The sequence below is a fragment of the Alexandromys fortis genome, unplaced genomic scaffold (assembly GCF_014885135.2).
Source record: "Alexandromys fortis isolate MF-2015 unplaced genomic scaffold, M_Fortis_MF-2015_v1.1 scaffold_15, whole genome shotgun sequence".
NCBI lineage: Eukaryota > Metazoa > Chordata > Mammalia > Rodentia > Cricetidae > Alexandromys > Alexandromys fortis.
The window spans coordinates 6,496,465-6,522,961 of NW_026067911.1; the positions used below are offsets into that span (position 1 = coordinate 6,496,465).

The following is a 26,497-nucleotide window of genomic DNA, read 5'->3' on the forward strand; positions in this document are numbered from 1 at the left end:
TTCTGCATACAAATGGCATTCTAAATGTGGGTCTGGAATTTCCGCACAAGATCTGCTAAAGTTTAAATAAGGATTCTAAATATGCAAAAATGGAGTCATGTATGGCTTCTTGGTAACTGACTTTAAAGGTAGGTTCTGTTTGCTAGTGGTAAGCAGAGACATGTTTCCTTTAAGAGACAGCTTTCTGTCTCAATGCTAGTGGCAAAAAACAGCATGGCTCTTTTAAGAGGCCCTGCTACTGAACAATTAAATGGGATTTATGAGCACCAGGGTGTGCACTGCTCAGTGACAGCATGGACTCAAAAACTCCCCAGAGTTGGGACACTAAACATGGCATCGCTCCACGAGGAAGCTAGGTTCCCAGGGAACCAAGAGGGGCAGAGTCAGCCACCAAAGCAGAGGCTTTGGTCCTAGCCATGCAGATTAACAGTTTAAAGACTCATTCTGTCAGAAGAAGATTACAGATATACAATAAAAAGAGATTCAGATGGAAAAAAAACCCATGGACTTGGGAGAGAAAAGAGAAGGTATAGATAGTTATAAAAAAGAAACATATTTTTAAAATATTAGTTAAAGTCCTTTAAAAGGGAGTAAAGTGATAGAAAAAAAATAAGTCACATAAAGATGAAAATGCACAGAGTCTGGATTCTATGTGCTATTGTGTTGTCTTTAAATGTTTTTACTGCTAAGGGACACTGGTTTATAAAAGGTACTAGATTAAACTGGCTGACATATTTTAAAAATAAAACATATAGTTATCCTCCTGGATATTGGAAGTTGACAAGATTGCCGGGCAAAAGTTGGGAGCAGGGGGTTGGGATGGATTGGGGGGAAGGGGAGATGGGGAGAGAGAAGGGAGAATGGTAGTACTGGGGAAAGCTTGGGGGAGTGGGATAATTGAGATGGAGGAAGGGTGGATATGGGAGCAGGGAAGAAGTTATCCTAACAAAGGGAGCCATTTTAGGGTTGGCTAGAGTCTTGGCTCTAGAGGGGTTCCCAGGTGTCCAACGGGATTTCACCAACTAGGTCCATGGGCAGCAGAGGAGAGGGTGTCTGAACTGGCCTTCTCCGATAGACACAGTGATGAATATCTTACATATCACCATAGATCCTTCATCTGGCCAGGGATAGAGATAGAGATAGAGATAGAGATAGAGACAGAGACAGAGACAGAGACAGAGACAGAGATAGAGATAGAGATAGAGACAGAGAAAGAGACCCACATTAGAGCACTGGGCTGAGCTCCCAAAGCCCAGATGAAGAGCAGAAGGAGGGAGAACATGAGCAAGGAAGTCAGGACCACGAGGGATGTGTCCACCCGTGGAGACAGACGGTGGGGCTGATCCAATGGGAACTCACCAAGGCCAGCTGGACTGGATCTGAACAAGCATGTGATCAAACCGGACTCTCTGAATGTGGCTGACAATGAGGGTGGACTGAGAAGCCAATGATAATGACACTGGGTTTTGATTCCACTGCATGGATTGGCTTTGTGGGAGCCTAGTCAGTTTGGATGCTCACCTTCCTAGACCTGGATGGAGAGGGGACCTTGAACTTCCCACAAAGCAGGGCACCCTGACTTCTCTTAGGACTGGAGAGCGAGAGGGAAAGGGTGTGGGGGAGGGGGAGGGAAAAGAGAAGATGGGAGGAGGTGGAAATGTTAATAAATAAATTTAACAAAATAAAATTAAAAAAATAAAATATAAAATATAAGGTACTAGATTAAACCAGCCGACATATTTTAAAAATATTTTGACTTCAAAATTTAAGTCAAAAGATATGTTACTTTGGGAAAGGGGTTATGTTATTTCTACAGAAAATAAAAGATTGTGGATTTATTCAAAATTAAGATGATCAGGTTTTATTGAGGAAGAACCCTATGAAATCCTGACTCCAAATAAAGAAATAAACCTAGAAGAACTGCAGGGCACACGATGTATATTTTACCTGCTTAAACACATAACAAAAAAATCATCTTTGGCTTAATAATCTACAATGCACAGTTTATATAACTATTAGTACAGATATGTATGTTACCTTTAAAATTTTATGTATTTTCAAAACAAGGGTACCAGACACCAATAAAAACGAATGGCCCAGGTGATCCAGCATCCAGAACATGCTGGGAGGAAGCAAGGCAGAATCAGAGGAGACACCAACAGACATAGAGGAAGCCAGATGTGCAGAAAATGAGGTAACAAGCCATGAGTCACAAGACAGAGGGTAGAAAAGAAATGAGTTAATTTAAATGTAAGAGTTAGCTAAACAAGCCTGAGCTATTGGCCAAGCATTTGCAACTAAGCCTCAGTATTTATTTCGGAGCTGCTGCTGCTGCTGTCTACAGAACTCACCTTAAACAGCATTCAAAATAGTTTCTGAGTGATCCTAACCATGCGAGTCCTTCAGTTTTGTTCACAGCAAAATGTCACATGCTAGGTAGTCCCTGACAAAAGGACTGCTGTTAATCTGTGAGCACCCACGACAGAACACAAGTGTGCAATCCCCCCTCCTTTAAGTATACTTAATTTTTTAACATTACATTTATGGGGATTGGACAGATGACTCAGCAGTTAAGAGCATAGGCTGGGGTTCAATTCTCAGCATCCACATAGCAGCTCAAAACCTGTAAATCTAAAAGCCCCCCTTTGGCCTCTGTCGGCACCAGACCCTCAAGTGGTACACAGATATATATGCAGGTAAAACACCCATACACATAGTAATAAATTTAAATTATATTTATGTGTTATGTGAGCTCACACACTGTAACATGGATGTGGAGATCAGAGGACAACTTCTGGGAGCCAGTTCTCATCCTCCACCGTGTAAGACCAAATTCAGGTTGTCAGGTGACACATGCCTGACCTGCTGAGTCATCCCATAAGGCTTGCAGACTCTTTAAAGCTGTCTTAACCTCATTAATAAAGGAGGGACTCTAATGGCCTTATCTCTTAAAGAACCCATTACCACACTGCTTGAACTGGGGTAGAGAGTCTCCTTCCAAACTCAGCAGTAATTACTAGAAGAAAATTAGAAACACTGAATGTCAGTAGTTTTATTAGTAATTTACATATTTGAAGAAATTATTAACAAAACAAATTTGTCAGTTTTTTTAAAGTCACACAAAAGGAAATAATGGAAAATATTGCTTTCGGGTTTGTTATAAACAATTTCACTGGGATGTGGGAGCTGTAGGCAAAGGCTGCTTGCTTGTTCCCAGCTGCCCAGACCTGAAATAAGTACACAGAAACTATATTAATTACAACACTGCTTGGTCAATAGCTTAGGCTTCTTATTAACTAACTCTTACATCTTAAATTAGCCCATTCCTATTATTTTGTGTATAACCACAAGGCTCGTGGTTTACCGGCAAGGTCCCGGGGCTTCTGTCTCCTTTGGTGGGTACATGGCGTCTCCCTGACTCTGCCTTTTTTCCTCCTCTATCTACTTGGAATTCCTGCCTGACTCTATCCTGCCCTGCCATATGCCAAAGCAGCTTTATTCATTAACCAACAAAAGCAACACACATATACAGAAGGACTTCCCACACCAGGGAGCCAAGTTTATTAAACTGAAAAAAAATTTCAATGTCTTTGGAACCTAGAGCTTTAAAAATAATATGTGAAAATACTATTTGTGGGGGGGGGGTCAAAGTTCAAATAAGTCATGCTTTTTTTTTATTATTCTTGCTATTACAGACTTGATGGCATTCATTGGTGGGGACACATAACTTCTTGCATGGATTAGACACCAAGGGACTAACCTGAGCATATAAACTAGAAATGGAGAAGAATGAGATAAAGTAGGACATTACTGAACTGCTTAACAGGCAAGCTGTGCACACTTCCTAGAAGCCAGAAAGCAGAGCTAATAAAGACTGGTCTTCTTCATCATCCTCAAAAACTCTTCCTCGTTAATCTCTCCGTCACCATCACGGTCCGCTTCATCGAGCATTTCCTGTAACACGAAACGTGACACGGTAGACTGAAACCATTAAAAACGCCTCACGATGGAAATGCAGCAGGAATTTTTGTTTTGACTGTGTAAGTTCAACTAAGCTACACAAACCGTGTGAAACTACACACACGTCATAATTACAAAATAAACAAGATTTACCTGCAATTCTTCTTCTGTTAAGTTTTCCCCTAGTTCCTTGGCAACCCTCTTGATGTTATTCAGTGATATGGTGCCAGTAGCATCGTCATCAAATAATTTAAAAGCCTTCAGTATCTCTTCTTTCTCATCCTTTTCATTCTTTAGGAAATGAAATGTCATGGGTTAATTTGTTTATTTATTTGTTCTATCACGCTGGACTTAGTAGGTCTGTAATTCTAGAGCTGTATGTGCAAATTTGTACCAGGAGGCTGAGTTCTCAGCCTAGAACCCCTTTCACAATTATTCCGACGTGCCCACACCTGCCACTGAAGCACATCAGACAGCAAGCTCCAAGATCCAGGGGTGTTTTCAGGGGCAGTGGCAAAAGTGGGCACTCAGTGATTGCCAGGGACAAGACTTCAAGTTTGGGCTTCTTCCATCTTGCCCTCTGTCAGTACTTCCCAAGAGAAGTCTATTCTACAGTCTTTACCACCCTGAAAACATCCATTCTTGCGGTGTTATAGTATCCCACGCACCCGTGAATACCCATTTCCAACCCCTCCACGAAATCTCTATGCTCCATACCCAGACATGCACAAGTCTCTGAGAGCATTTCTTTGAAAAGTAGAGTGACTATACCATTTTCACACTCATAATGGCAAAAAAATCTTCAAAACAAATCGTGCCCGTCCCTTCTCTGTCGATTTCCGCTATCAGTTGTCTAATTTCCTCCTTCTTTGGCTCAAATCCTAAGGCCCGCATTGCAATCTGCAACAGGAAGGGAACGTATTTTAATATGCCGTGATCTCATTTTGAGCTTTTAAGTTACTAGTTAATAGCTTCTTTGTTCTCTAACAAAATCTGAGCATAGGGCCATCCTACTATGACAGAGTACACAACCTTGATAATTCTGGGTCTTGACTTACCCATCAACCAAGGGCACAACTAAAGCGTTAAAAGATATTGTATTGTTGACTCAGGGCAGGTAAACATACATACCTTTCAGAAGACTACCATTAAAGGTATAAAGAGTACCACAGAGACAGGTTATGGGCAAGCCTAGTGGTAGAGCCCTGGGTTCCATCCCCACAAACCAAACACACACACACACACAGACACACACACACACACAGACACACACACATGCACAGAGACACATACACATGCACACACACAGACACACACATGCACACAGACACACACACACACACACACACACACACACACACACTAAAGTGGTTTTTCAAATGTCCTAAAAATAATTCCAGGACCTTCAGTTCTTTCACATCTATGGTTCCAGACCCATCCACGTCGAATAAGTCAAAGGCCTCTTTTATTTCTTTTTTTTGGTCATCACTCAATTCTACTTTTGCTGCTTTTTTCTTCCATTGGTCTAAAGTTGTTCGATAGCTGGATGCCTGCAATAAGTATACAAGTGGGTGAAAAACTCTATTACTAGAATGTGCAAATTCAAGTATCCCATTTCCTTCTATAGAATGAGTGTGTTCCCCACCCCCTCCTTGTTGCTTTTTTTTTTTTTTTTTTTTTTTTTTTTTTTTTTTTTTTTTTGTCTTTTGAGACAAGGTTTTCCTATGGAGCCCCAGACTGACTTGGAACTCTCAATCCTCCTGCCTAAGCCCTCTGAGTACGGTTATGACTCTCTTGATAGAAAGTTTCTTGTTATTTCTTTTTTTCATTTAGATTTTCCTCATAAAACCAGAGCCTCTGAAGGGAGAAGCAGCTAAGGAAGATAGCATAGAACTGTGTGGCGTTGTCTCACAAAGCAGTCAGTCTCAGTTCTGCGGGAAAGTATTAACTTGAGGAATGTGTGGTCACATACGTATCCCAGTGTTTGCCGGAGGAATGCTTACAAGAACACAATTATCACCCCGCACTCTCCCTCTGCTAGCAAGGGCCCTAGGCTACCGAAGCCCAAAAGTGAAAAACCATGGTTTTGGTGAACAGCTACTCCACAGTTCTGGATGAGAATGTTTGGCTTAGTATGTGAAAGATAAAGGTCTGTTTGCTTCTTTCTGTCATCAAGCTGGGCCACAGAACCACTATAGATTCTTCTCTCAGCAGGTGGAAGTGATAAGGTCCTGGAGGTGGCTGTGGATCTAAGCGGCCTGCTTTATATTAGTTATGTGCTGTGGATTCTTGGTTCTAGAGCTGCGAATTTTGATGAGTAGTCTTCTTAGATCCTAGGGCAGCCATCTGAGTCTGCCTTTTCTCAGGAAGAAGTCAGTGGTCCCGTATCTGTGAGTGGCCTGAGTTGGTGGGCCCCTGACCATCAGGACTGAGTCAGTGACCCCTTCCCGTCTGCGGCTGAGTTGATGGCCGCTGGTTGTCGGTGGCCCGCGTCCTTGCATCCCTGTCTTGAAGCTCCTCAGTTTGGGCACCGGCCCCTGTGTCTCTGGGGCGGTATATCTTTATGTGGACCATTCCTCATAGATTGCTGGCGTTGGAGGATAAACGGAAAGGGAGACCCATCTCTGTCCCCTGGCCTAGTCACTAAGGGCATCCAAGGATCCTGGCACGAGAGTCAGAAAACTGAGAAGAACACCCGGGTCCCACAAAACTCACCATGACCCCAACCCGCTCCCCAGCCTCAGCCCGCGCAGCCCAACAACCACCCTCCCCTTCCTGGCAGGCGCTGGGGGCGGGCCGTTGCTAAGGGCGCGCAGGGTGCGCAGGCCCTCCCACTCGCTCCCGTGATTGACGGGCATTGCGCCCAATGGAAAGGAAGGAGTGCTTGGCTCGCAAGCTGCGGCTGGGCTGGCTCGGTTCCGGCGCTGTGTGGAACGGCGCGCGGTGAGGAGGGTCGTGGTCCCCTCGGGCCAGAAGGGCAGGGAGGGAGGGAGCGAGAGCCCTGGCTCGCGTGCCTTCAGACCCCGCACACCGGAGCAACCGTCCTGCGGCCTTCCGGCCTCAGAGCCGCTCGAGGGTACGCGGCGGCGCGAAGCCCGAGGTGCTGCGTGGCGCTCGCAGACGGGGGCGGGGGGTGGTGCTCGCCGCGCGCGGGGTCCGCGCGGGGTCCTCGCGGGGTCCCCGGGGACCGAGGGTGGCTAGAGCCAGACTTTCTCCTCGGCGGGAGAATGCAAAGCAGTCGCTTCCTAGCGTGCTGAGTAAAGCAGGCACATTTCCCAAAGCCTCCGTCTCACCTCGCAGTTTGTAGTCCTTAAATTTCTCCTTAGGCTCCTGGGGAATAGGTAAGTTTATCCTGATATTAGAAGCCATTTTTCCCGTCTTAAGTTCTCCCAGTGTGAATTCAGAAGATACAAATTCAAAATATGTTGTGAATGAAGTAGTAGTATTAAAGCATTTAGCTATAATCTATTTGTATCTCATCTGGAAAGTTGGCCAGTTTTCAAAGTCATATTTAACACTAAAGAAACTTCTGAAACCCAGAAACGAATATTATATGTGTGTGTGTATAGGTATATAGACACATACGTATGTACGTGTGTATATATATTACTCACATACAAATAATATATACATATATATGATTACTACAGTTAAACCAATTTTACAGTACTTTTCTTTAGGAATTTGGATATTCTAGTTTTAAATTTTATTTTATTTTTTTTTTTTTCGAGACTGGGTCTCACTATGAAGCTCTAGTTGTCCTGGAACTCACTAAGTAGACTCAGACTCAGAGATCCACCTGCCAGTATACCCAGCTAAAAAAAAGTAATGCTAAGTTCAGATTCTAATTTCTAGACCTTGATTAGGATATCCCAATCTTGAAAAGTGACCATTACTCTTCTGTACATAAAACTTTAGTAATAGCTAAGCAAGATAGTAAAGCCTTACACATTATTAAACTACCGAATTTACACAGCGCACTCTACCTGTCATGCGCCATGACGGCTACTGGTGAGCTTGAAAGAAACTTAGTAAAAAGTAGACGTTTACTTTGGTGCAGTTGATCATTTAGTTATGTTTTTTGTTTTTCTCAGAGACAGTTCTAGTTATCATTTGAAGGAGGAGGCCCCTTTAAAAGCAATCAAAGGGCCCCGGCTAAGAGGTCCAAAGGTACTTGAAAGAGGAACAGTAGCAGTAACATCCCTTTGCTCCTTTAATATTTATACTCAACTTTGGGATGAGCTGGCACTTGTCAAATGTTTGCTGAATGCTATGCTAAATTGTCAGCAGTGTTCTAGATGCTGGGAATCTAGTCTCAGTGACTAGATTCTAGTCTCAGTGACTAGAATTGTCATCTGGAAAATCGTGTCAACAGAAAACGCTGGCCTGTGCGTCATTAGATGTACAATGCTCATTTTGTAAAGTTTCAGAGGAGAAGAAAGTTTATCTCCTTGGAGCAGATAAACAGTATCATATACAAGGGAAAAGGGTTATGGTTTGTAATAGGTTGACTAGGGTAGACTTCCCTGAAAAGGAAATTTGGGGAAGCATTTCAAGATAGTTAAGGCAGAAGATTTCCTGGAGAGGAGCATTGCAAAGGAGAGACATGTAGAAATACTGAGGTAGGGAGCATGCCTTACATATTCTAAAAGCACACAGGACGTCTGAGCAGGACAGAACAGATAAGCCGGGGAGGAGGAAGTGTGGGTTTTAGTGCTGTGAGGATATGGCCTTTACTTGGGTGAGTTAGGGAGACTCAGATTCTAGTGTAGAAGGGGTGTGACTCCCTTTCATGGGAGTGCCCGTGCTGGACAAAGGGCCGAAGACTATTCTGAGAGCTTCCAAGCAGGGGATGTCGTGGTTAGACTGTCGTGTTACCTGTAGACTGGAGGTGAACAAACTTGGTTCTCATGATGAAAATTCTAGTTATACCCATCAAGAAATAAAGTATAACCCCTGAAAAGCATGTCTAAGTGTTCTAACCTGAATATTTAGCCAAGGCAAGTTACGGTCTTTGGAAAGATTTTTGAAGTCAACCTCCTAGTTAAATAATCTGATTCTCCCTCTCATTGCAGATAATAAGTTGAGGAAACAGTATTCTGGCATTGGCCTGTTTGTGGAAGGCGTCAGAGCGGGGCACTGCAGGACGACAGTCGGGTTGTGTTGGTGCGGTGCCGGGAACAGTTACCAGAGGTATTTGATCACTTTTGAAATCACCATCTTCCCATCCTCTTCACTGTTATCCCCAGCCTTATTATTCTGAGTTTGTATTAGTGATTAGCCCGTTGCAACCTCTTCAGAACCATTTAGGACTTCTCCCAAAGCTAGGACTGCTAAGACAATTTTTCAGTTATTGCTCAAACTGGAAATAGATTCAAATGCTAAACCATCTCATTTCAGTATTAATGTTGATATTTGTTTATATATGACTTTTCTTTGCAGATGCTTGAAATTTATCCTGTGTCTGGACAAACCTTTTGTAACATAATTCCATACAGACTGAGTTTGAAATACCTATGGGTTTTTCCTCTTGTTCCAGGTAGTTTTCCACTCACAGAGTGGTGTCCTTAATTATGATCTAGAAATAGACCATAAGCAGAACTTCTATCACAGCCCCCACCCCCGTAAAAGACATAGACCCTGGCAAGACAAGGGTCTCTACAGGGCTTCGAAGAGTCTAAAGAAGAGAGAATGACTTGGGGTGGAAGTGAAGCAAAATGTAGCTGATGCAGGAATTGACAGTGTAAACTTGGGCCGTGGTTACACGGGGATACCCTTAATGTGAGGAGATTTTGCCTATGTTTCTCAATATCATGCTTCATTTTCCACAAATAGGTTAATTGTTTTAGTATCGACCTTATATTTTTGTTGTGATTTCATATATGATATGTTTCAAGCATCTTATATAAGGTAAACTCAAATTTTGTTAGCAGTGAAAAACAGCCAGACTTTTAAACTTGTCCTTTCAACAAATTTTTCTCCATCAACCGGATATTCATGAAGGGAGAAATAGAACAATGTCTCCAAAAAATGAGATTATGGCAAATTATAAATATAAATGTAAAGAAAAGAACAGTATTTAAAACAAATTTCCTGGCTCCAGAACTTAACTGAAAGTTAGAGCTTTTGTAACAATATGGTGTTGGCATAAAATGATTACATCCTCCAGTGCAGTTGCATTGACAGCCCAGAAGTAAACCCATGTGTGTATAGCAAGTAGCAAGTTCATTTTTGATAAGGGTACTAAGAACATACAAGAGAAAAAAATAGTTCGTTTAACAGGAGGTACCGAGACACCTGGAGAGCCATATGCACAAGAACCCCCGCCTCACACCATATGCAAAAGTTAGTCTCAAATCAATCAGTAAGCTAAATAAAGAATAGAATTCTGAAGAAAATACTGGGTTAAGTATGTATCACCTTGGATTTGGCAATGGATTCTTCATATACCACCAAGAACATGAGCTACAGCATCCACAAATAAGTATTAAATTTTACCACCACTAAAAGAACGGTATTTAAAACAGAAATTTCTTGGCTTCAGAACTTAACCAAAAGTTACAGTTTTTCTGAGTGAAAGAGTGTTATCAAACAGCAGAGACGTCCTATAAAACACTAGATTGTATGCAAATCAGATAGGGTAGCCCCTCAACATCCATCCATAAGGGAACGATTCTAAGACTCCACCATAGAAGCCAAGTCCACAGATACATAAGTGCTTTATATAAAATGGTAGAGTACTTAAATCTAGCCTATACACATACTTAGGTATATCCTTAAAATTAATATAATAATAAACTAAGAAAATATAAACACTAGTTTCATAGTTGTTATAATTCATTGCTTAAGGAATGATGACAGAATATAAGTTACATGCTCAAAACAGATGCAGAGTTTATTTCTGTGTTTTTCAAACATTGTCTTATGAGTGGTTGTTTGGATCCACGAGTGTGAGGTTAGCTGTTGTTTCATAGGGGTTTGCTGTCTGACGTGTAAAGACTGCTTCCAGCTCAACAACAGAAACCTTTTAATAGCCCGCTCTTAAAATAGGCAGAAAACTTCAGTGGGCTTTTCTCCAAAGAAGATAGACACATGTCCTAGGCCCATGAAAGGATGTTTAATATCATTAGTCATTAGGAAAATGGAAGTCAAAACCACAATGAACTGTCTTTTCACATCTGCAAGTGTGTTTAAAGCCTGACAGAAGCAAAGTTGTTGAATGTACTAGTGACTGAACAGTGCTGTCTGTCACACACGAACACACAAAATTCATACCCACCCGGAAAGTAGTCTTTGTAGAGGCAATTAGTTGAGATGAAGTCATACTGGGTCAGGGTAGTCTGTAAGTGTAGTAACTGGTGTTTTAATTAACAAAAAGGACAATCGAAGCAGTCAGATATTAAAGTTATGCAACTAAAAGCCAAGGAATGCCAGGAGCAACTAGGAGTTGGGAGAGAAAAAAAGGTACCCTTCCCTAGAGTCCCGAGGGAAAGCACTGCCCTGCAGCGCCGTCACCTCGCGAGTATGACTGTGTGTTGTTGTCGTTGTCTCCTGTAATCTGGAGTAGCAGCCCAGGAAAACTAATACAGGAAGAATGTGGAGAAATCAAAACCTTTGTCCATTGCTACTGGCAATGCTCTACTGTTTGGGAAAACATCTGGGCAGTTCCCTAAGCTAAACATAGAGTTACCAAATGACCCAGGAATTTCACTTCTGGATTTGTAGCTAAAAGATCTAGAAACAGGTTCAAAAATGTGCTTGTACAGAATCTTCACAGAGGTCAAGCACACAAGCTCAGTAGCTAAAAGGTGGAAACAGCCCAGATGTGTAGCAGTGGGGAAATAGGTGTATAAAATGTGGTACCTGCCAAGGAATATTATCCTACTAAGTGAATTATTGTTAAGTAATAAATGTGGAAGAACCCCAAATATAAAATGTGGAAAGGTCACATATTCCGTGATTCCTTTTATATAAAATACCAAGAATAGGTCAAAACAGACTGCAAGCAAATTAGCAATTACCAGTTACAGAAAGAAACAGAGTTACTGCTTAGCAGTTTTCAGACTTTCTTTTGTGACTATTAAATCTTTAGGAACAAGATAGAGGTGGCAGTTATATAACATTGTGGATATACTAAATCTAAATTGTATTCTTTAAATTAAGGTCACTTCATTTTATCAAGATCAGTAGCCTTTCAAGGTAAGTAAGATGAAGTCAGAGAGAGTCAGAGGATTGGAGGATATGATGGATAGAGTGATTTAAATCATTGACTTTAGAGTTTAGTAGGGAGATGATAATACAGGGGAAGGAGGTGAAGGACAGAAAAAGTAAGGCCAGGTAGATATGATGAATCTAAGGATTGCTCAAATTAAATCTGAGGGTATATTTTAATATAATGTTTTGATGTTATCAAGGAATATGTGTATTCTAAGTGTGTATTCTAAGTGTTTGTTATGTAACACAGAAAATTTCATTGAAAAAAAAAAGGATTTGGGAGTGAGTTCATATAATGCTGTAATTATTGCTGGGCCTGCCCATCCTTCCTACCTTTGTTAGTCCTTGAAATCCTGTAGGAAGCTGTTCTGGAGGAATAAAACCTGTGCTCAAGCCTAAAAGATGTGTGGACTGTAGAGTTTTTCCCTTCCACAGATGAGTGTCGCTAGTTCAGAAACAAATTTACCAGAGTTACGACCTGTATTAGAACAAGATTCTGATTAAAAATATTCAAAGAATCGTGAAAGCCTTATAGTATCATCTAGCTTCAGTTCCTCATCTAATGGAGTTCACACTTCCTCGGGTAGTAGTAGTTTTATTATAGATGGTTTCTCAGTTATAAAGTACCATTGTTAGCTGGGTACACACCTTTAATCCTAGCTTTAATCCCAGCACTCAGGAGGCAGAGGCAGGCGGATCTCTATAAGTTCGAGGCCAACCTGGCCTTCAGAATGAGTTCCGGAAACAATAGAACTTCACTGAGAAATCCGGTCTCAAAAAAACCAAAAGAAAAAGCAAATTAAAAAAAAAAAATGAGAAAGCACCATTGTTTAAAACCTTTTTAGTATTGAACTAATAATCTTTCTCTTCGTCTCTTGATATTCATTTTGGAGGTGATTTCTAAAATATTATCTTGAATAATTCCAGTTGCCTTTGGATCTCCTTTAAATAGTACGCTTTTTCCTTCGTAATGTAATCAATTCCCAAATCTTTCTCCCCATTATCTGGCTTCATAATTTTAGAAGATTAAGTGGCTGTTTTATTTTGAGTCTGGTACTTGGTTAGTCAGTCAAACTTAAAAGGATGGCAATATAACTGAACGTACATAAAACTGTGCTCTCCACTGTTCTGAGCACTGTCTCCTCATGCTAGCTGTGAAGTAGCTTTTGTGATTAGTCTCTTTTCCCAGATGTGTAAACTGAAGGGCTAGCTGCCTGTTAGCAGTAGAGCAAAATTCAAGCCCAGGCTCAGGTTTAAAAAGCTACACAAGTGATTTCTTATTCTTAACCCAAGTGGTTTCCATTATAGGATAAAGCTTATTTCTTAACATAACATGAAATATCCTCATAACCCAATTCCTCCTCTACTGGAGCCTTAGGTTCTCCAACTCCTTGCCGTGTGTGCCATATTCTCATAATTCCAGACTCCTGGTACACAGTGCTTTTCCTTTTCTTTCCCTCCCTCCCTCCCTCCCTCCCTCCCTCCCTCCCTCCCTCCCTCCCTCCCTCCTTTCTTTCTTCCTTTCTTTTTTAACATAGTTGTACATTCACTACCACCCCCTTGCTCAGTTTGCACAGTTATCCCGCAGATGACATGATGGAACACACCTGTAATTCTAGCACTTTCAAGGTGGAGAAAGGGCGATCACAAATTTAAGACCATCTTATATAGTAAAACCCTGTCTCAAAAGAATTGTAGCACAAATGTTTTAAGTCTCATTCTGCAGATTGCCTTCTGGAAACCTTGCTTGTTGCCTGTATTCCTCTCCATTTCCTCTGCCATGAGGAATAGTCATTCCTCCACCACCCTGTCCCACGCCCTTGATTTATTTACCCTTCTGCATCATCACACTGATCACAGTAATTGAAACTCTGTCCAAAAGTGTGAGCTGTGTTTTCTTCTCTCTATAGAGCCCTTGTCATCAGTCACCCAGCAAAGTTTCAAGTGTTGGTTTATTTGCAGATAATTGCTCGTGGTGATGGCTTGCAGCGTCATAAACAAAAGAAGGCACGTGGGACTTCAACAGCTTTCATCATTCGCGCAAACAGGAAGAAGTTTCCTAGGCCCAGTAAAAGCCACCAAGTTTATTACAGATGCAGAGTGTCATGAGAGTGTGTTAATCAGCTCAACAGTCAGACTTCTTGAAGGTTTGGATTTAACCTGTGCAGTGGGGCAGCTTCTCAACGAAGCAGTTCAAGCACAGCATGGTGCATATAGAATTGGAACCAGCACTCTCTTGTTTCTTGTTGGTGCATGGAGCAGAGCTGTTGAAGAATGTCTCCATCTGGGTGTTCCCACTACAGTAATAGTGTCAGTAATGTCCGAAGGCTTGGACTCTTGCATTGAAGCAGTAGTTTCCCTTCAAGTACCCATATGCCATGTATTTGACCACATGGACAACTCAAGTATAGTTTACAAACTTGAAACAGTTGATGTCAACTTGCATCCTTCAGGTCCCGGGTTGTTACAGGAAAAGCATGATTTCAAAAATGCTACATCTCAGTTATTGTCCTCTGGGAGACTTGCTGCATCACCCAAATTCTTCAAAACTCAGGCTAAGGTTGAAACAGAAGAAAACATACCACAGACTCTGCGAAACAGCCTGCATGCAGATTCCTTCTGCAGAAAGTCAGCATTAACTCACAGTAGGCATTTTACTAGGACAGATAATAGCCACGGGATAAGCAGACCTGATGGATTTCTAGAACAGTGTGGGTCATCAACTCCCAGAACTTCTTCATGTAATGCATGGATGGAGTTAGCAGTCGGCTTGAGCCATGGAGACCACAGCATCATGGCATTGGCAGAAGCAGCTGTGAGGCTGCAGTGGCAGAGTGTGTACCTGCAGCAAGACAACTGTAAGGTACCATTTGTGTTTGATGTTTCAAGACTCCTCACTTGCTGTCTCCCGGGCTTACCTGAAACTTGTTCCTGTGTTTGTTTAGGATATGTCACTGTTGTACCCATGTCTATTCTTGCTCTGATAAAGGAATTGCAGGATCAACCTTTCCGGGTGATTCTCATTGAGGGTGACCTCACAGAGAGTTACCGCCACCTGGGATTTAATAAGTCCGTAAATATTAAGACTAAGTTAGTTAGTGGAAAGCTTCCAGAAGATAGTGCAGAAGAACTGTGGGCAGAAAGTGTGTTGCAGGTGTTAACCCAGTTCAATGTGAACCTCGTCCTGGTACAAGGAAATGTATCTGAGCACCTAACTGAAAAGTGCACACACAGTAAGCGGCTGGTGATTGGGTCCGTGAACGGCAGTGCGTTGCAAGCGTTTGCAGAGGCCACAGGAGCAGCACCAGTAGCCTATGTTACACAAGTGAGCGAAGACTGTGTGGGCTCTGAGGTCTCCGTGACCTCCTGGACAAGTCCTCATGATGTGAGCGGGGGCAACAGAATGGCAGTCTTGTTAAAAACAGAAAGAATTAATTTGATTACAGCCATACTCACCAGCCCAATAAGTGCTCAGATGGAAGCCAAGGAAGACAGGTTTTGGTCTTGTGTATATCGTTTATATCAGGCCCTAAAAGAGGAGAAGGTCTTCCTTGGTGGTGGTGCTGTTGAATTTTTATGTCTTAGTCATCTTCAGATTCTTGCGGAACAATCTTTAAATAAAGAAAATAATGCTTGTTCAGGATGGCTTCCTGACTCTTCCTCTTGGATGGCCTCGTCTCTGTCCGTCTATAGACCGACTGTGCTGAAGTGCATGGCAAGTGGGTGGCGTGAGTACCTGTCAGCTGTCATGTGTAACACCACCACTCACCCATCAGCCGTGGAAGCCAGCACGTGCATTCAACATCATGTACAAAAGGCCACCAACTCTGGCTCCCCTTCATCTTACATCTTGAGTAAATACAGTAAACTAAGTAGTGAACTTTTTCATTCAGGTATTTCAGATAACCTGGAGCTAGTTCCAAGAGTTTATGATACTGTTACCCCAAAGACCGAAGCCTGGCGCCGAGCATTAGACTTGGTGCTCTTAGTGCTTCAGACAGACAGTGAAATAATTACTGGACTCGAACACACACAGATAAACTCACAGGAATTAGATGGAGTTTTATTTTTGTAGGGTCAGCTAAATCTTTAGGAAATAAGCAATATCGTATTAATAAATTTTAAAGTGTGTGGGAGTGTGCATGTATGTCCAAGGAGGCCAGAAGAGGGCACCGGATCCCCTGGAACCACAGTTTTAGGTTTATAAGCTAACCAATGTTGGTGCTGAGAACCCAACTGTGCAAGAGCAGCAAGCCCTCTTAACCTTTTAGCCATTTCTCCAGTTGTAATAAATATTTATAGTCAGGTCATAGTGTCTAAATTATTAGCAGTTGTCAAGAATGAGTTGATGTCTATCAATAGCTACAGTTCTGAATTTTGCCTTATTTATAAGCTAACAAATTAGCCTGTTCTTATTTCACAGGTGCTATAGGATACCCCTGGATTAGAAGCAGAGCGCTTTTGCCATTCACAGCAGAATCTACATTCAGAGTATTGTGTTGGTTTTTGTCTGGCTTTTCTGTCCCACAAGAGCAGCACACAGGGCCAGTGGCAGGACCTAGAACAAGGGTGTTCTCTTGTAAGACAAATGCTGAACTTGTGATATTTACTGCCAAAGCAGAAATAAGTCCACTTATCTGTCCAACAGGAGTGGTTACATCCTTCAACAGTGCTTAAGTCAAACCAGCCGTGGACATGGACTAGATAAAGATTGGCCAAGCTTTTTTATATTCTTTGCATCTATAGTAAGTACAGAGATATCTTTATATTCTTTACATCTGTAGTAAGTATAGAGATGCTGTCTCAGTTACTTTTCTATTGCTGTAATAAGACAGACCAGAGGAACTTAGAAAAAACTTTAATTTGGCTTTATGGTTCAGACAGTCAGAGCCCATGACGACAGAGCAAAAGCATGGTGGCAGTGACATCTGTGAGCCCACATCTTGGTCCCCTAGTAGGAGGTGGGGAGTTGAGGGGATAGTGCAGAGAACTCACCCAGTGTAACACACCTTATCCAATAGGGCCACATGTTCCAGACCATCCCAGATATTTCCACCATGGCCTGCCTTCTTTCCATTATTCTTTAAGCACATCTTTAGAGGACTGTCTTGGTCTTTTTTGTCTTTCATTTTCAATCCCCACAACCAGTATAATCACTATTAACATTTTGGGGATGGTTTCCTAAGGTTTCTTAAATTTATATGTCTGTAAATACATTTTGACCCCAAAGTATAGTGACATTTCAACTGTATTTTAATAAATAAAGACTGCCTGAAGATCTGAGAGTAAAACAGTCTCACTGGTCAGCCTTACCGACCAGGTTATGGTAACACATACCTTTAATCCCAATAGCCACCCTAGTTGCTGTAGGGTGGTGCATGCCTTTAATCCCAGGGTGCACGCCTTTAATCCCAGCCCTGGAGAAGAATATTAAATGGGGGTGAGGGTGGAAGATGGGAGAGACAGCTCTCACACAGTCTCATTCTGAGATTCTAGGAGGCAGGGTCGCCATTTCAGATTGAGGTTGAGGTAAGAGCCAGTGACTGGCTGTTTTGCTTTTTGGATCTTCAGGTTGAACCCCAATTTCTGACCCTGAGTTTTTATTAATTGTGCATCAGCTGTACATATTACAAATTGTCTACTTCTGTGGATTAATCTATTTGGCGTTTACCCAATATTCTTAAGAGTTCAGTGGTGCCACCATCACTCCCGCACAGTGACTCACCACTACCTGTTTATGTGAGTCCTCTGTTCAGCCAGTCCTGGTTTGGAAGACTGTAACAAGTCTTTTTCTGTCCCACCAGCCTGCTCCCAAATAATGACGTGGGGACTTATTATAAAAGCTCGGCCTATAGCTGAGGCTTGTTCCTAACTAGCTCTTACAACTTAAAATTAACCCATTTATATTAATCTGTGTTCTATCGTGTAGCATTACCTCTCTTCCATCTTGCACCTTCTGTTTCCTCTCTGTGTCCCCTGCCTTCTCCTCTTCCTTTCTCTCTCTAGAAATCGCACCTACACCTCCTGCCTGGTATTGGCTGTTCAGTCTTTTGTCACACCAATCATAGCAAATACATCTTCATATGGTACACAGATACTCACATCAGAAGGTGTAGAAAGATCTTCGCAACTTTAAGACTTTGTTGCAGTCTCGTAAAGGTTGTTAATTCTCCCAAGCTTGTATATACATAATTCATCTAGACTTTATCTTGGTAGACTATATGAATTAAGAACCTAAATCTTTTTTAGTATTTACCCACAATATTAGGTTTTTGTTGCTCCTTCAGATAATTCGTAGCAATGAGAAGGAAATGCTGGGGGTGTGGAAGAGAGCCCACATTAGAGATTCATAGCGTTCAGCTATTCATTTATTCATTTATCTGTTTATGGCCACCACGAATGCAGTGCCGCACAAAACACCGTGCAGCATATTAATGAAAAAGTTAACACAGCAGAAACGTGAAGGCAGCATCCTTTTCCAAAGCCTCTTCCTGTGTTGCCCCCGGTTAGCCTCCTGAAGCCACTCTTAGAACACTCAGTACTTGTCCATACTTAGTTCGAAAAGACCTAATGAGACCTTCTTTCCTCTGACCTGTAGGTGGCAGACCTTCCTCTCCTGTGATCCCCAAATTTGTCGTCTTGTTGAAAACCCCCAGAAGGAAAGGAGATTGTTTCAGAGGAGGGTAGCACCAGTCTGCAGGACACTCACTAACCAGGGTTCTGTGGGCAGTTCTCTGTTCCCTGCTTGGGAGGCCTTCCTCTGCGTTAGCAAGCCTTGGCTTGGGAAAGTGAATCGAGTTTCCTCAAACTACTCCCAGGTGACAGTTGACCGCATCACCCTTACTATGACCTCCAGCTCTAATGCTGATTAGTTATAGTAAAGCTCATTTAAAAGGGTAAAAAAATAGAGCTTTTTTTTTTTCCTTAAATAAGGCTAGACTTGAAAATGTGAGTGAGCTTAATGCTGTGAGATTTGGAGACGGCAGAGCTATGTCTGCCTCTCCAGCAGGCATGATAATTGCATGATGTATCCTTTACTATAAAATGGTCTTTTGTGTTAGATGGTTTTGCCTTCTGAGCATGGTTAGGAGAGCTCAGTTATGATGGTAAGCAGGTTAGGTGTTTAAATGCACACAAAGCTTCCAGTTGCCATAGTTCATCGAGATATAACTCATTGTGAGCTAAGGACATCCGTACTGTGTAAAGAGCTAAACCTTACCCTTGGCTGTCGCCCACAGTAGCAAATAGCAGGAATATTTCCTAAGAGTGGAGTGCCAGCTCTGACGTCCACGTCTGTGTGTGTGTCCATGTGAAGTTGTGCCTATTTGACCGCAACACATCATTCAGTCTGTTTCAGACTATTCTGACGTGTGTTTGCCTTTTCTGTTTTTTTTTTTTTTTTTCCATCTTGGTAATCGCATTAGAAAAATTTCCAATGTGTTTATCTGGTGTTCTGAAGAAAATTCTTTATACATGGTGCATGAATTAAAGAAAGCTAAGACGTTCCTGACCTATTAGCAGTATTGAGCAGTGTGGTTTGGGTAGAACTGTTTCCTGTGCTGACCTCTTGAGCAGAAAGTGGGAAAAAGCTATTTCCCAATATGTTTCCACTACGGAATAAATGTCAAATTAGACCTAAGACAAACTAGGTGTAATAGTACAATTCCAGCCCTAGGGAGACTGAGGCAGGAGGAGATCACGTGGGACATGGAAAGATCTTGTCTCCAATGGGGGGGGGGGGACCATTGTAGATATAATGCATTTTTCCTTTATCTCTTGCTCGAGTAAAATAACCACAGATTTCCTAATGTGTTTCAGGAGAGTAAGGATCTGGTGGGGCATCTCTCCAGCTTCAGAACCCAGACCCAGAGCCTGACTCTTGAGCTGGAGCCTCCTGGGCAGCTAGGATTTCTGCAGTGGCTTAGCCTGACTGTGCTGCAGGGTTACCTGCTTTTACAGCTGCTCAGGGCCCATGACCTTTCTTATTCTGGGGAGGAAATACATACAGTTTACTCGGGGGGGGGGGTTGTTTCTGTTTGTTCTTAAGGCAGCATTGTGGGTATCCTAGGCTCTTCACATTTGATGAAGGGGCAAGGGTGTCTCCACTTGCATGTGCTGGCAGTGCAGGTGTGCACCACTATGTCCACTTTGTGCTGTCCTGGAAATGGAACCTAGAGCTGCATACGTGCCAGATAGGCGCTCTGCCAGCTGAGCCACATCCCTAGCCTCACAGAAGTAGTTTGTTCTCTCCATAGCTCATACTAGTGTTTAATAAAAGAGCATCCAAACAAACAAACTGATAACAAAACAAAACCATTGCGTTTGGGAGTACAGTTAGGAAAGCCTTCACTGAGCTCCGCAGGCTTCCTTTGAAACAGGTTGGCTGCTGACAGCATGTGGAACGCACCAGCCTCAGGTTGGGCAAACACCCAGAAGAGTGCCCGGTAATGATGGCCGCTTGTTAATAAATGCCAGTTTCCAGGGGGTCAGAAGGGAGATGGGAGCATTCTATGATTATATAATGGTGGTTGTTCAATAGTAGATGGGCTAAAAACCATTGAAATGAGCGTTTAAGGTGGAGAATTTCATATTTTATATATATCTTAATAAACTCACTAAGACCATTTTTATAATTTCTGAGCCAAAGGGCTAGACTCGGGGTTAGCAGCTGTTTGGGGGAAGAAGGAAACTAGGAAAGCAAGACAAGTAATAGGAGCTGCCTGGTCAGACTCCTTACCTGGTGTTGGGTACAAGATGAAGTAACTTTGTGATCATTTTGTCCTACATATTCATGATTTGTGCTTTGGAAAGACAAGGAATAGTTTAAAGAAGTTCAACCTTCTTCTGATAATGAAGGAGAGACTGACCCAGATTCCACTTTAACATATAACAGAAATAACTCACTGTCGAGAAAAGTCTAAGTTCTTTAAATGACATATTTTGTAGGTCTTTGAAGTGTTGAAGATTATCTAACTGAAATATATCTATATATCTAGAAAACCTAATGTAACTAAAAGTTTGATTATTATAGATGGTTATAACTGTATTTAGCTATAAATTACATTTTTAATGAACTGTATAATCATAATACTTTAAAAAGAGTAGAAATATACATATAACAAAATTGATCATAAATTTGTATCAATAAACCAAAGTTCTTACCAATGTAAAATATTCATTACTGTATCATATCCCCTGCCTTTTGTAGAAAGAGATTGACTATGACTATTAACCATTTACACCCAACCCCTTTTAAATGAAAACAAACATTTATAAACAGACATTTTGGTAATTTGAACATAGTTTTCTCCCAACTGTTTTCTGTTGTTGTTGCATAAGTATTTTTAGGGTTCATGGAGACCTTTGGGGGGGGGATTTTTCCATCAAACCACATTAGCCTGAAAGGAATCCACAGGTTCCCATCTTCTGTGGAAACAAAAGCAGAACCTCCTCTCCAAAGTAACACATTCTTAGGCTCAAAATATGAAATCAGGAAACCTTTAAAATATGTATTTTGGTTCAGCTTAGCAGCCCCCAGAATCAAATGTCTCTCTGCAGTTAAAAAAATTCAAAGGAAACACAATAACATACAGTATCCAGATTCTCTGATTTTTCCATCTTTCCGTGACATTTTTTTTACTGTATTTCTTTTATTTTTATTTTTAATTTTTGGTTTTTTGAGACAGGGTTTATCTATGTTTGTTTGCCTGTCCCACATCTCACCCTGTAGACCAGACTAGCCTTGAACTCACAGAGGACAGTCTGTCTCTGCCTCCCAAGTTTTGGGATTAAATGCATGTGCTACCATGCCCGACTATATTTCTTTTTCAAAAGGACTTTCTCTATCCTTTTTCTTTTCTCTCCCAAGCCTACATATATTTTAAACACACTGTAAACCATTTAGAGGTTTTTTTTTTCATCCAAATCTGTCTTTACTGTATAGATCTTTTATCTTTTTCTGACCACATGAGTCTTTAATTTGCTAAGCAATATGGCTAGGATTAAAGCTGTGGCTTTCGTGGCTGGATTTGTCCGTTTCTTAGCTTCCTAAGAGTCTAGCTTTATGGTAGAGATACTGGCAGGAGCCTTGCTTATTGCCACAACACTGGGGTTTCAAGGTCCCTGCCACCACCAAGAAGCATACTGCCAGCTACTCATAAACACCATATAAGTGTTTGGTGGCAGCGCCTCTTAAAAGAGCTGCAACGTTTTGCAGCTAAAGCTGAGTCAGGAAGACTCTTAGAGGAGCCGTGCTTCCACTTGCTGCCAGCAAACAGAGCCTACTGGAGAAAAAACAGTTAACCAAGAAGCTGTGCTTAACTCTGTTCTTGTCTGTTTAGAATCCTTCTTTAAAAAAAAAAAACAAAAACCATGAAACAAAACAGAAAAGAAAAAAACTTTCTCAGGCTTTATGTGGAAATTCTTGCCAAATGTTTTGGGCGTCATTTCTAAACAGAGACTGCACTTCCATTTCCCAGCTGCCCAGACCCGAATAATCACACAGAAACCAAATTACAACACTGTTTGACCAATGGTTCAGGCATATTTCTAGCTCTTATGTCTTATATTAAATCATTTCTATTAGTCTATGTATTGCCATGTGGCCATGGATTTACCTCATTTCCTATTTGTCTTGTTTCCTTAGTGGCCAGCTGGTGTCTGCTTGACTCTGCCTACTATTTTTCTGTATCTCTGCTTGGATTTCCCACCTGGATTTACTCTGCTAAGACATTGGCCAAAACAGCTTTATTCATTAGTCAATAAAAGTGACATCCCACATCAAACAGCATGTAATATCAGAATGTTTCACCGAGAAGTTTGCACAATGTCTCTGAACTCAGATGAACCGCTTGCTTTGTAAAAATCAGTTCTCTTTTAGGACCTTAGGGCAGCTGGTCAGATAACATTTGAGACTTCATCTGGCCTGTCTTTAACTTGTATCTACTTTTTTCAATATTCAATATTCTCTAAATCAAAATAAGAACAAGATAAAACTCAAGGATGCTTGGATTTCTACACCAGGTATATGGGTTATTTTTCTCATTGCTGTGACTACAGAGGCATGACAAGAAGCATCTTGAGGGAGGGTTTGATTTGACACTACCATGGTGGGGAAAATACAGTGGAGTTCATAGTTGTGGTGTAGGTGGCTGGAACTCCTCTTTCTAACTAAAACCCAGAGATACTGGCTAGCAGTAGGATGGAGCTATAACCCCGCAGGCTGGCTTCCCAACCAACTCACTTTATTAGATATATCCCATGTCCTGAAGGATCCACAACCTCCCAAAGAACACCACCACCAAGTGTTTAAAAGACAAGCCTGTGCGGGCATTTCACATCTATACCTTACACTAGGGTTCTTGCTTAGGAATTTCCCGCAAACTTTGTTGTGGTTTCCATGACTGTTGCCAGTTTCTTTGCCCGCTTGCTGCTAATGTGGCAGTCCTGGACTCTGCTTCCTCCTTCGCTGATGGCTTTTCCAGGCTGCTCCTTTCCTCCCAACTCCATACCACCTTTCATATTTCTCTGGCTCTTCTCATATTTCTAAGAGCTTCAGTTTCCAGAAATGACAATAAAATATTGAGTTCTGGAAAATAACTTCCTTCTGGAGAGGTATTTGTACGCCTCAACATTGAACAGCGCTGACTTCTGCTTCTGTCTGTGGAGCTGACTCTCACATTGCCACCAGTTTCATAATCTACTTTAAATGAAACACATTCCCTTTGAAGTGTCATGAATTTCCAGAACTCTATTCTGTTAACCACCTGTATACTATACCTTTATATTGTTATATGCAAGTATTTATTTATTTATTTATTTATTAAAACATGGCAATTTAAAACTTTCTCTGGTCCCCTTGGCCAGGATATCAACATAAGAATGTATAATATTAACTTTTTCTACTTGTTAGTTGTTCTAATAGTTTTTATCACTGATTGACAAAGCTGTCATATCTTTTATTAATGATACATTTTATTTTAATTTAAGGAAAACAGAATCACATGCAGAGCAGCGCATCTTGTTCCTCAGATGGCCTGTGGAAGCCATGTTTTCATAGCTAGAAGAAACTAGGTTTCCTCCTTTTTAAAAAGCTTTTTCTGTTATTTAAAACTTTTTAGTAGAGTGTTTGTCGTCTTTTTTGTACCAATTGTTCAAGCTAAGCCCTTAAGTGCCCTATAATTCAGTATTAGCACAATTTTAGTATTATTCTTACTGCGTTTAATTGCAAATCTTTGGTAAACGGGGTGTGAAAGAAAGTAACAAAATCCAGAGCATGTCAGATGACCACAGACACGGGTAGTTGTGTGTGCCCGGCTTGTGTCTAATGCTAGAGCCTGTGGGCCACGAAAGTCGCATATCAGATCTCCTGCACATCAGATATTTACATTACTCTTCACAACAGTAGCAAAATTACAGTTATGAAGTAGCAAAGAAAATAATGTTATGGCGGGGGGTGGGGTAGGGGTCACCACAGCACGAGGAACTGTATTAAAGGGTCACAGTACTAGGATGGCTGAAAACCACTGGCCTAGAGGATTCTTAGACGTGATACCAGAAAACACACACTTTGCATATTAAACATGCAGAAGGAGAAAGCCAGCATCTGAAATTGGCTTATTGCTGTATTGCTGGGTGATTCCAGTAATCTCATGTTTATGCTTTTCGTTCTGGATTATTAAAAACTGTTTAATGTTATACTGGAAATTGACCTCTCCCCCTGCTGCTTTCCTGGATGTGTATTTGAGCACACTGGACAGTGCCAGAGTTTGAAACCTGTCATTTGGTTGGAGAATGTGCATGGTGATCAGCTCCGGGGCCTCAGCTCATCTGCACGCATTTTCTGTTTATCTTGACAAGACTGGTATGGAAGAACAGCAGTGCCTGGGTTCTTTCGCTTATAATATCTTTCCTGTGAACGTTCTTTGCTTTTGTTTTGTTGTTGTTTTCCTGACATCTGGCCATTTTGATCTCTTCAACTGTAAAAATCCACCGGTGCCGGAGCAAGCCTTGGCGTGATACAGTGGCTCACATGCCAGCATTGGTTTAAAGCAGCTTTGGTTGTGCTTTGCCATAACCTCAGGCCATCAGGAAGGCCTTCTGGGAAGACTGGCATTATGGCCTTCCAGATCTCACCTTCCAGATGGCTCTGCTTCCTACTCTTGGTTCTTGCTCTACTGTCCACCTGGAATGGGAAGTAAAGTGGGGGGGGGGCTCACCAGGAAATGAGATAAAGATGTGTAAAGACCACATAACAATAAGATGAAATACACATTTCCCATCTGGATATTACATAATCTGGTAGCCAGATTTTCTGTTAATAACCCCTGCTCATCTGCTTAATAATGTTTGCTTTGTAAAAATCAATATTCTTGAAAACACATTGGTAACATTTAAATAAAATGGAAAAATGCATACAATTCTTATATTTTAAACAAAAAATTATTTTTATGGAGAGTTACTTTTAATAATACCAGTCCTTTTATTTTTTTAAATTCTCATGGGAAGGAGCAATTTGGGGACTGGGGAGATGGCTCTGGGCAAAGTGTCTGCTGTGCAAGCATGAGGACCTGAGTTTGGATCCTTGGTACCCACATAAAAGCTGAGCATGGTGCACATCTAACCCCGTGCTATGCTGGGGAAAGGGGAGGGGCCGCAGGAGATGCTGGGGGCTCTCTGGCCACTCAGCCTAGCTAGTCAGTGATTTCCGGGTTCAGTGAAAGACCCTATCTTGATATATAAGGTAGAGGGAGGAGCAGAAGAAGGGCCCTTCTACCTCCATATACTCATGCACACAGAGACTTGAACACAGAAAAATCACAAAACAAAGGACCAGTTTAGGAGAGAGAGGAAATCAGCATTGTCTGAGTAATATAAACTCTCTGGATTCTAATTCATCAGTTGCTGAACTGGCTGGACATGTGTTGTCAGTGATGCTAACAGGATCTTGTGTGATGTGGGTGTTAACTCAGTTTTTCAAATATGTATGAGAGGCATTTGTGAGAATATGAATCTTGCCCCGCCCGTGACTCCCACACTCAGGTTCCCTGTGTCCTGTGTACTTGAGGGTATTTCCTGATTCAGTTACCTTCCACCAGTGTGTGCTGCAGTGGCCTCTGAGTAACCAGTTATATATAGGGAGAGGGTTATCAGTTAATCAAGACATTGCTTTCATGAACCTGCAGGGTAGTGATGGAAATAACTGGAACAAAGCTAGAAGAGAATAGAAGCCACAAGACCTTGGTGTAGGAGTTCAAGATGATGCCTTTTGGTGGGAGAAATGGAAAAACTCAAACAGATCAAGTATTGTTTAATGTGGACTCTG

General features: G+C 41.6%; 2 protein-coding genes and 1 long non-coding RNA gene across 6 annotated transcripts in view; 1 reads left to right on the forward strand and 2 right to left on the reverse strand.

Annotated features, from left to right (window-relative positions):
* Positions 1-3,864: 3,864 nt before the first annotated feature.
* On the reverse strand, positions 3,865-6,818 carry LOC126499209 (centrin-4). Its single transcript, XM_050138327.1, has 6 exons — positions 6,688-6,818; positions 6,381-6,519; positions 5,364-5,510; positions 4,732-4,860; positions 4,114-4,251; positions 3,865-3,954 (listed from the first exon to the last, which is right to left on the reverse strand). Exons 1-6 carry the CDS (start codon positions 6,816-6,818, stop codon positions 3,865-3,867), a joined length of 774 nt encoding a protein of 257 aa, XP_049994284.1.
* On the forward strand, positions 6,818-19,835 carry Bbs12 (Bardet-Biedl syndrome 12). 4 transcript variants are annotated; one of them, XM_050138284.1, is made up of 3 exons: positions 6,818-6,903; positions 9,036-9,153; positions 14,137-19,835. In XM_050138284.1, the coding sequence occupies exon 3, from the start codon at positions 14,153-14,155 to the stop codon at positions 16,247-16,249; it is 2,097 nt and encodes a 698-aa protein (XP_049994241.1). In that variant the 5' UTR covers positions 6,818-6,903; positions 9,036-9,153; positions 14,137-14,152; the 3' UTR covers positions 16,250-19,835. The 4 variants fall into 4 exon arrangements, with proteins under 4 accessions (XP_049994241.1, XP_049994240.1, XP_049994243.1 ...); XM_050138283.1 differs by lacking the exon at positions 6,818-6,903 and adding an exon at positions 6,914-7,036; XM_050138286.1 differs by lacking the exon at positions 6,818-6,903 and adding an exon at positions 6,946-7,060.
* The window catches only part of LOC126499186 (uncharacterized), a 31,137-nt gene continuing 19,734 nt past the window's right edge, over positions 15,095-26,497 (reverse strand). The window contains exons 2-3 of the long non-coding RNA XR_007591021.1: positions 15,631-15,785; positions 15,095-15,229 (exon numbers count right to left, since the gene is read on the reverse strand). This is a non-coding gene — a long non-coding RNA (uncharacterized lncRNA). The remainder of the gene's footprint in view (positions 15,230-15,630; positions 15,786-26,497) is intronic.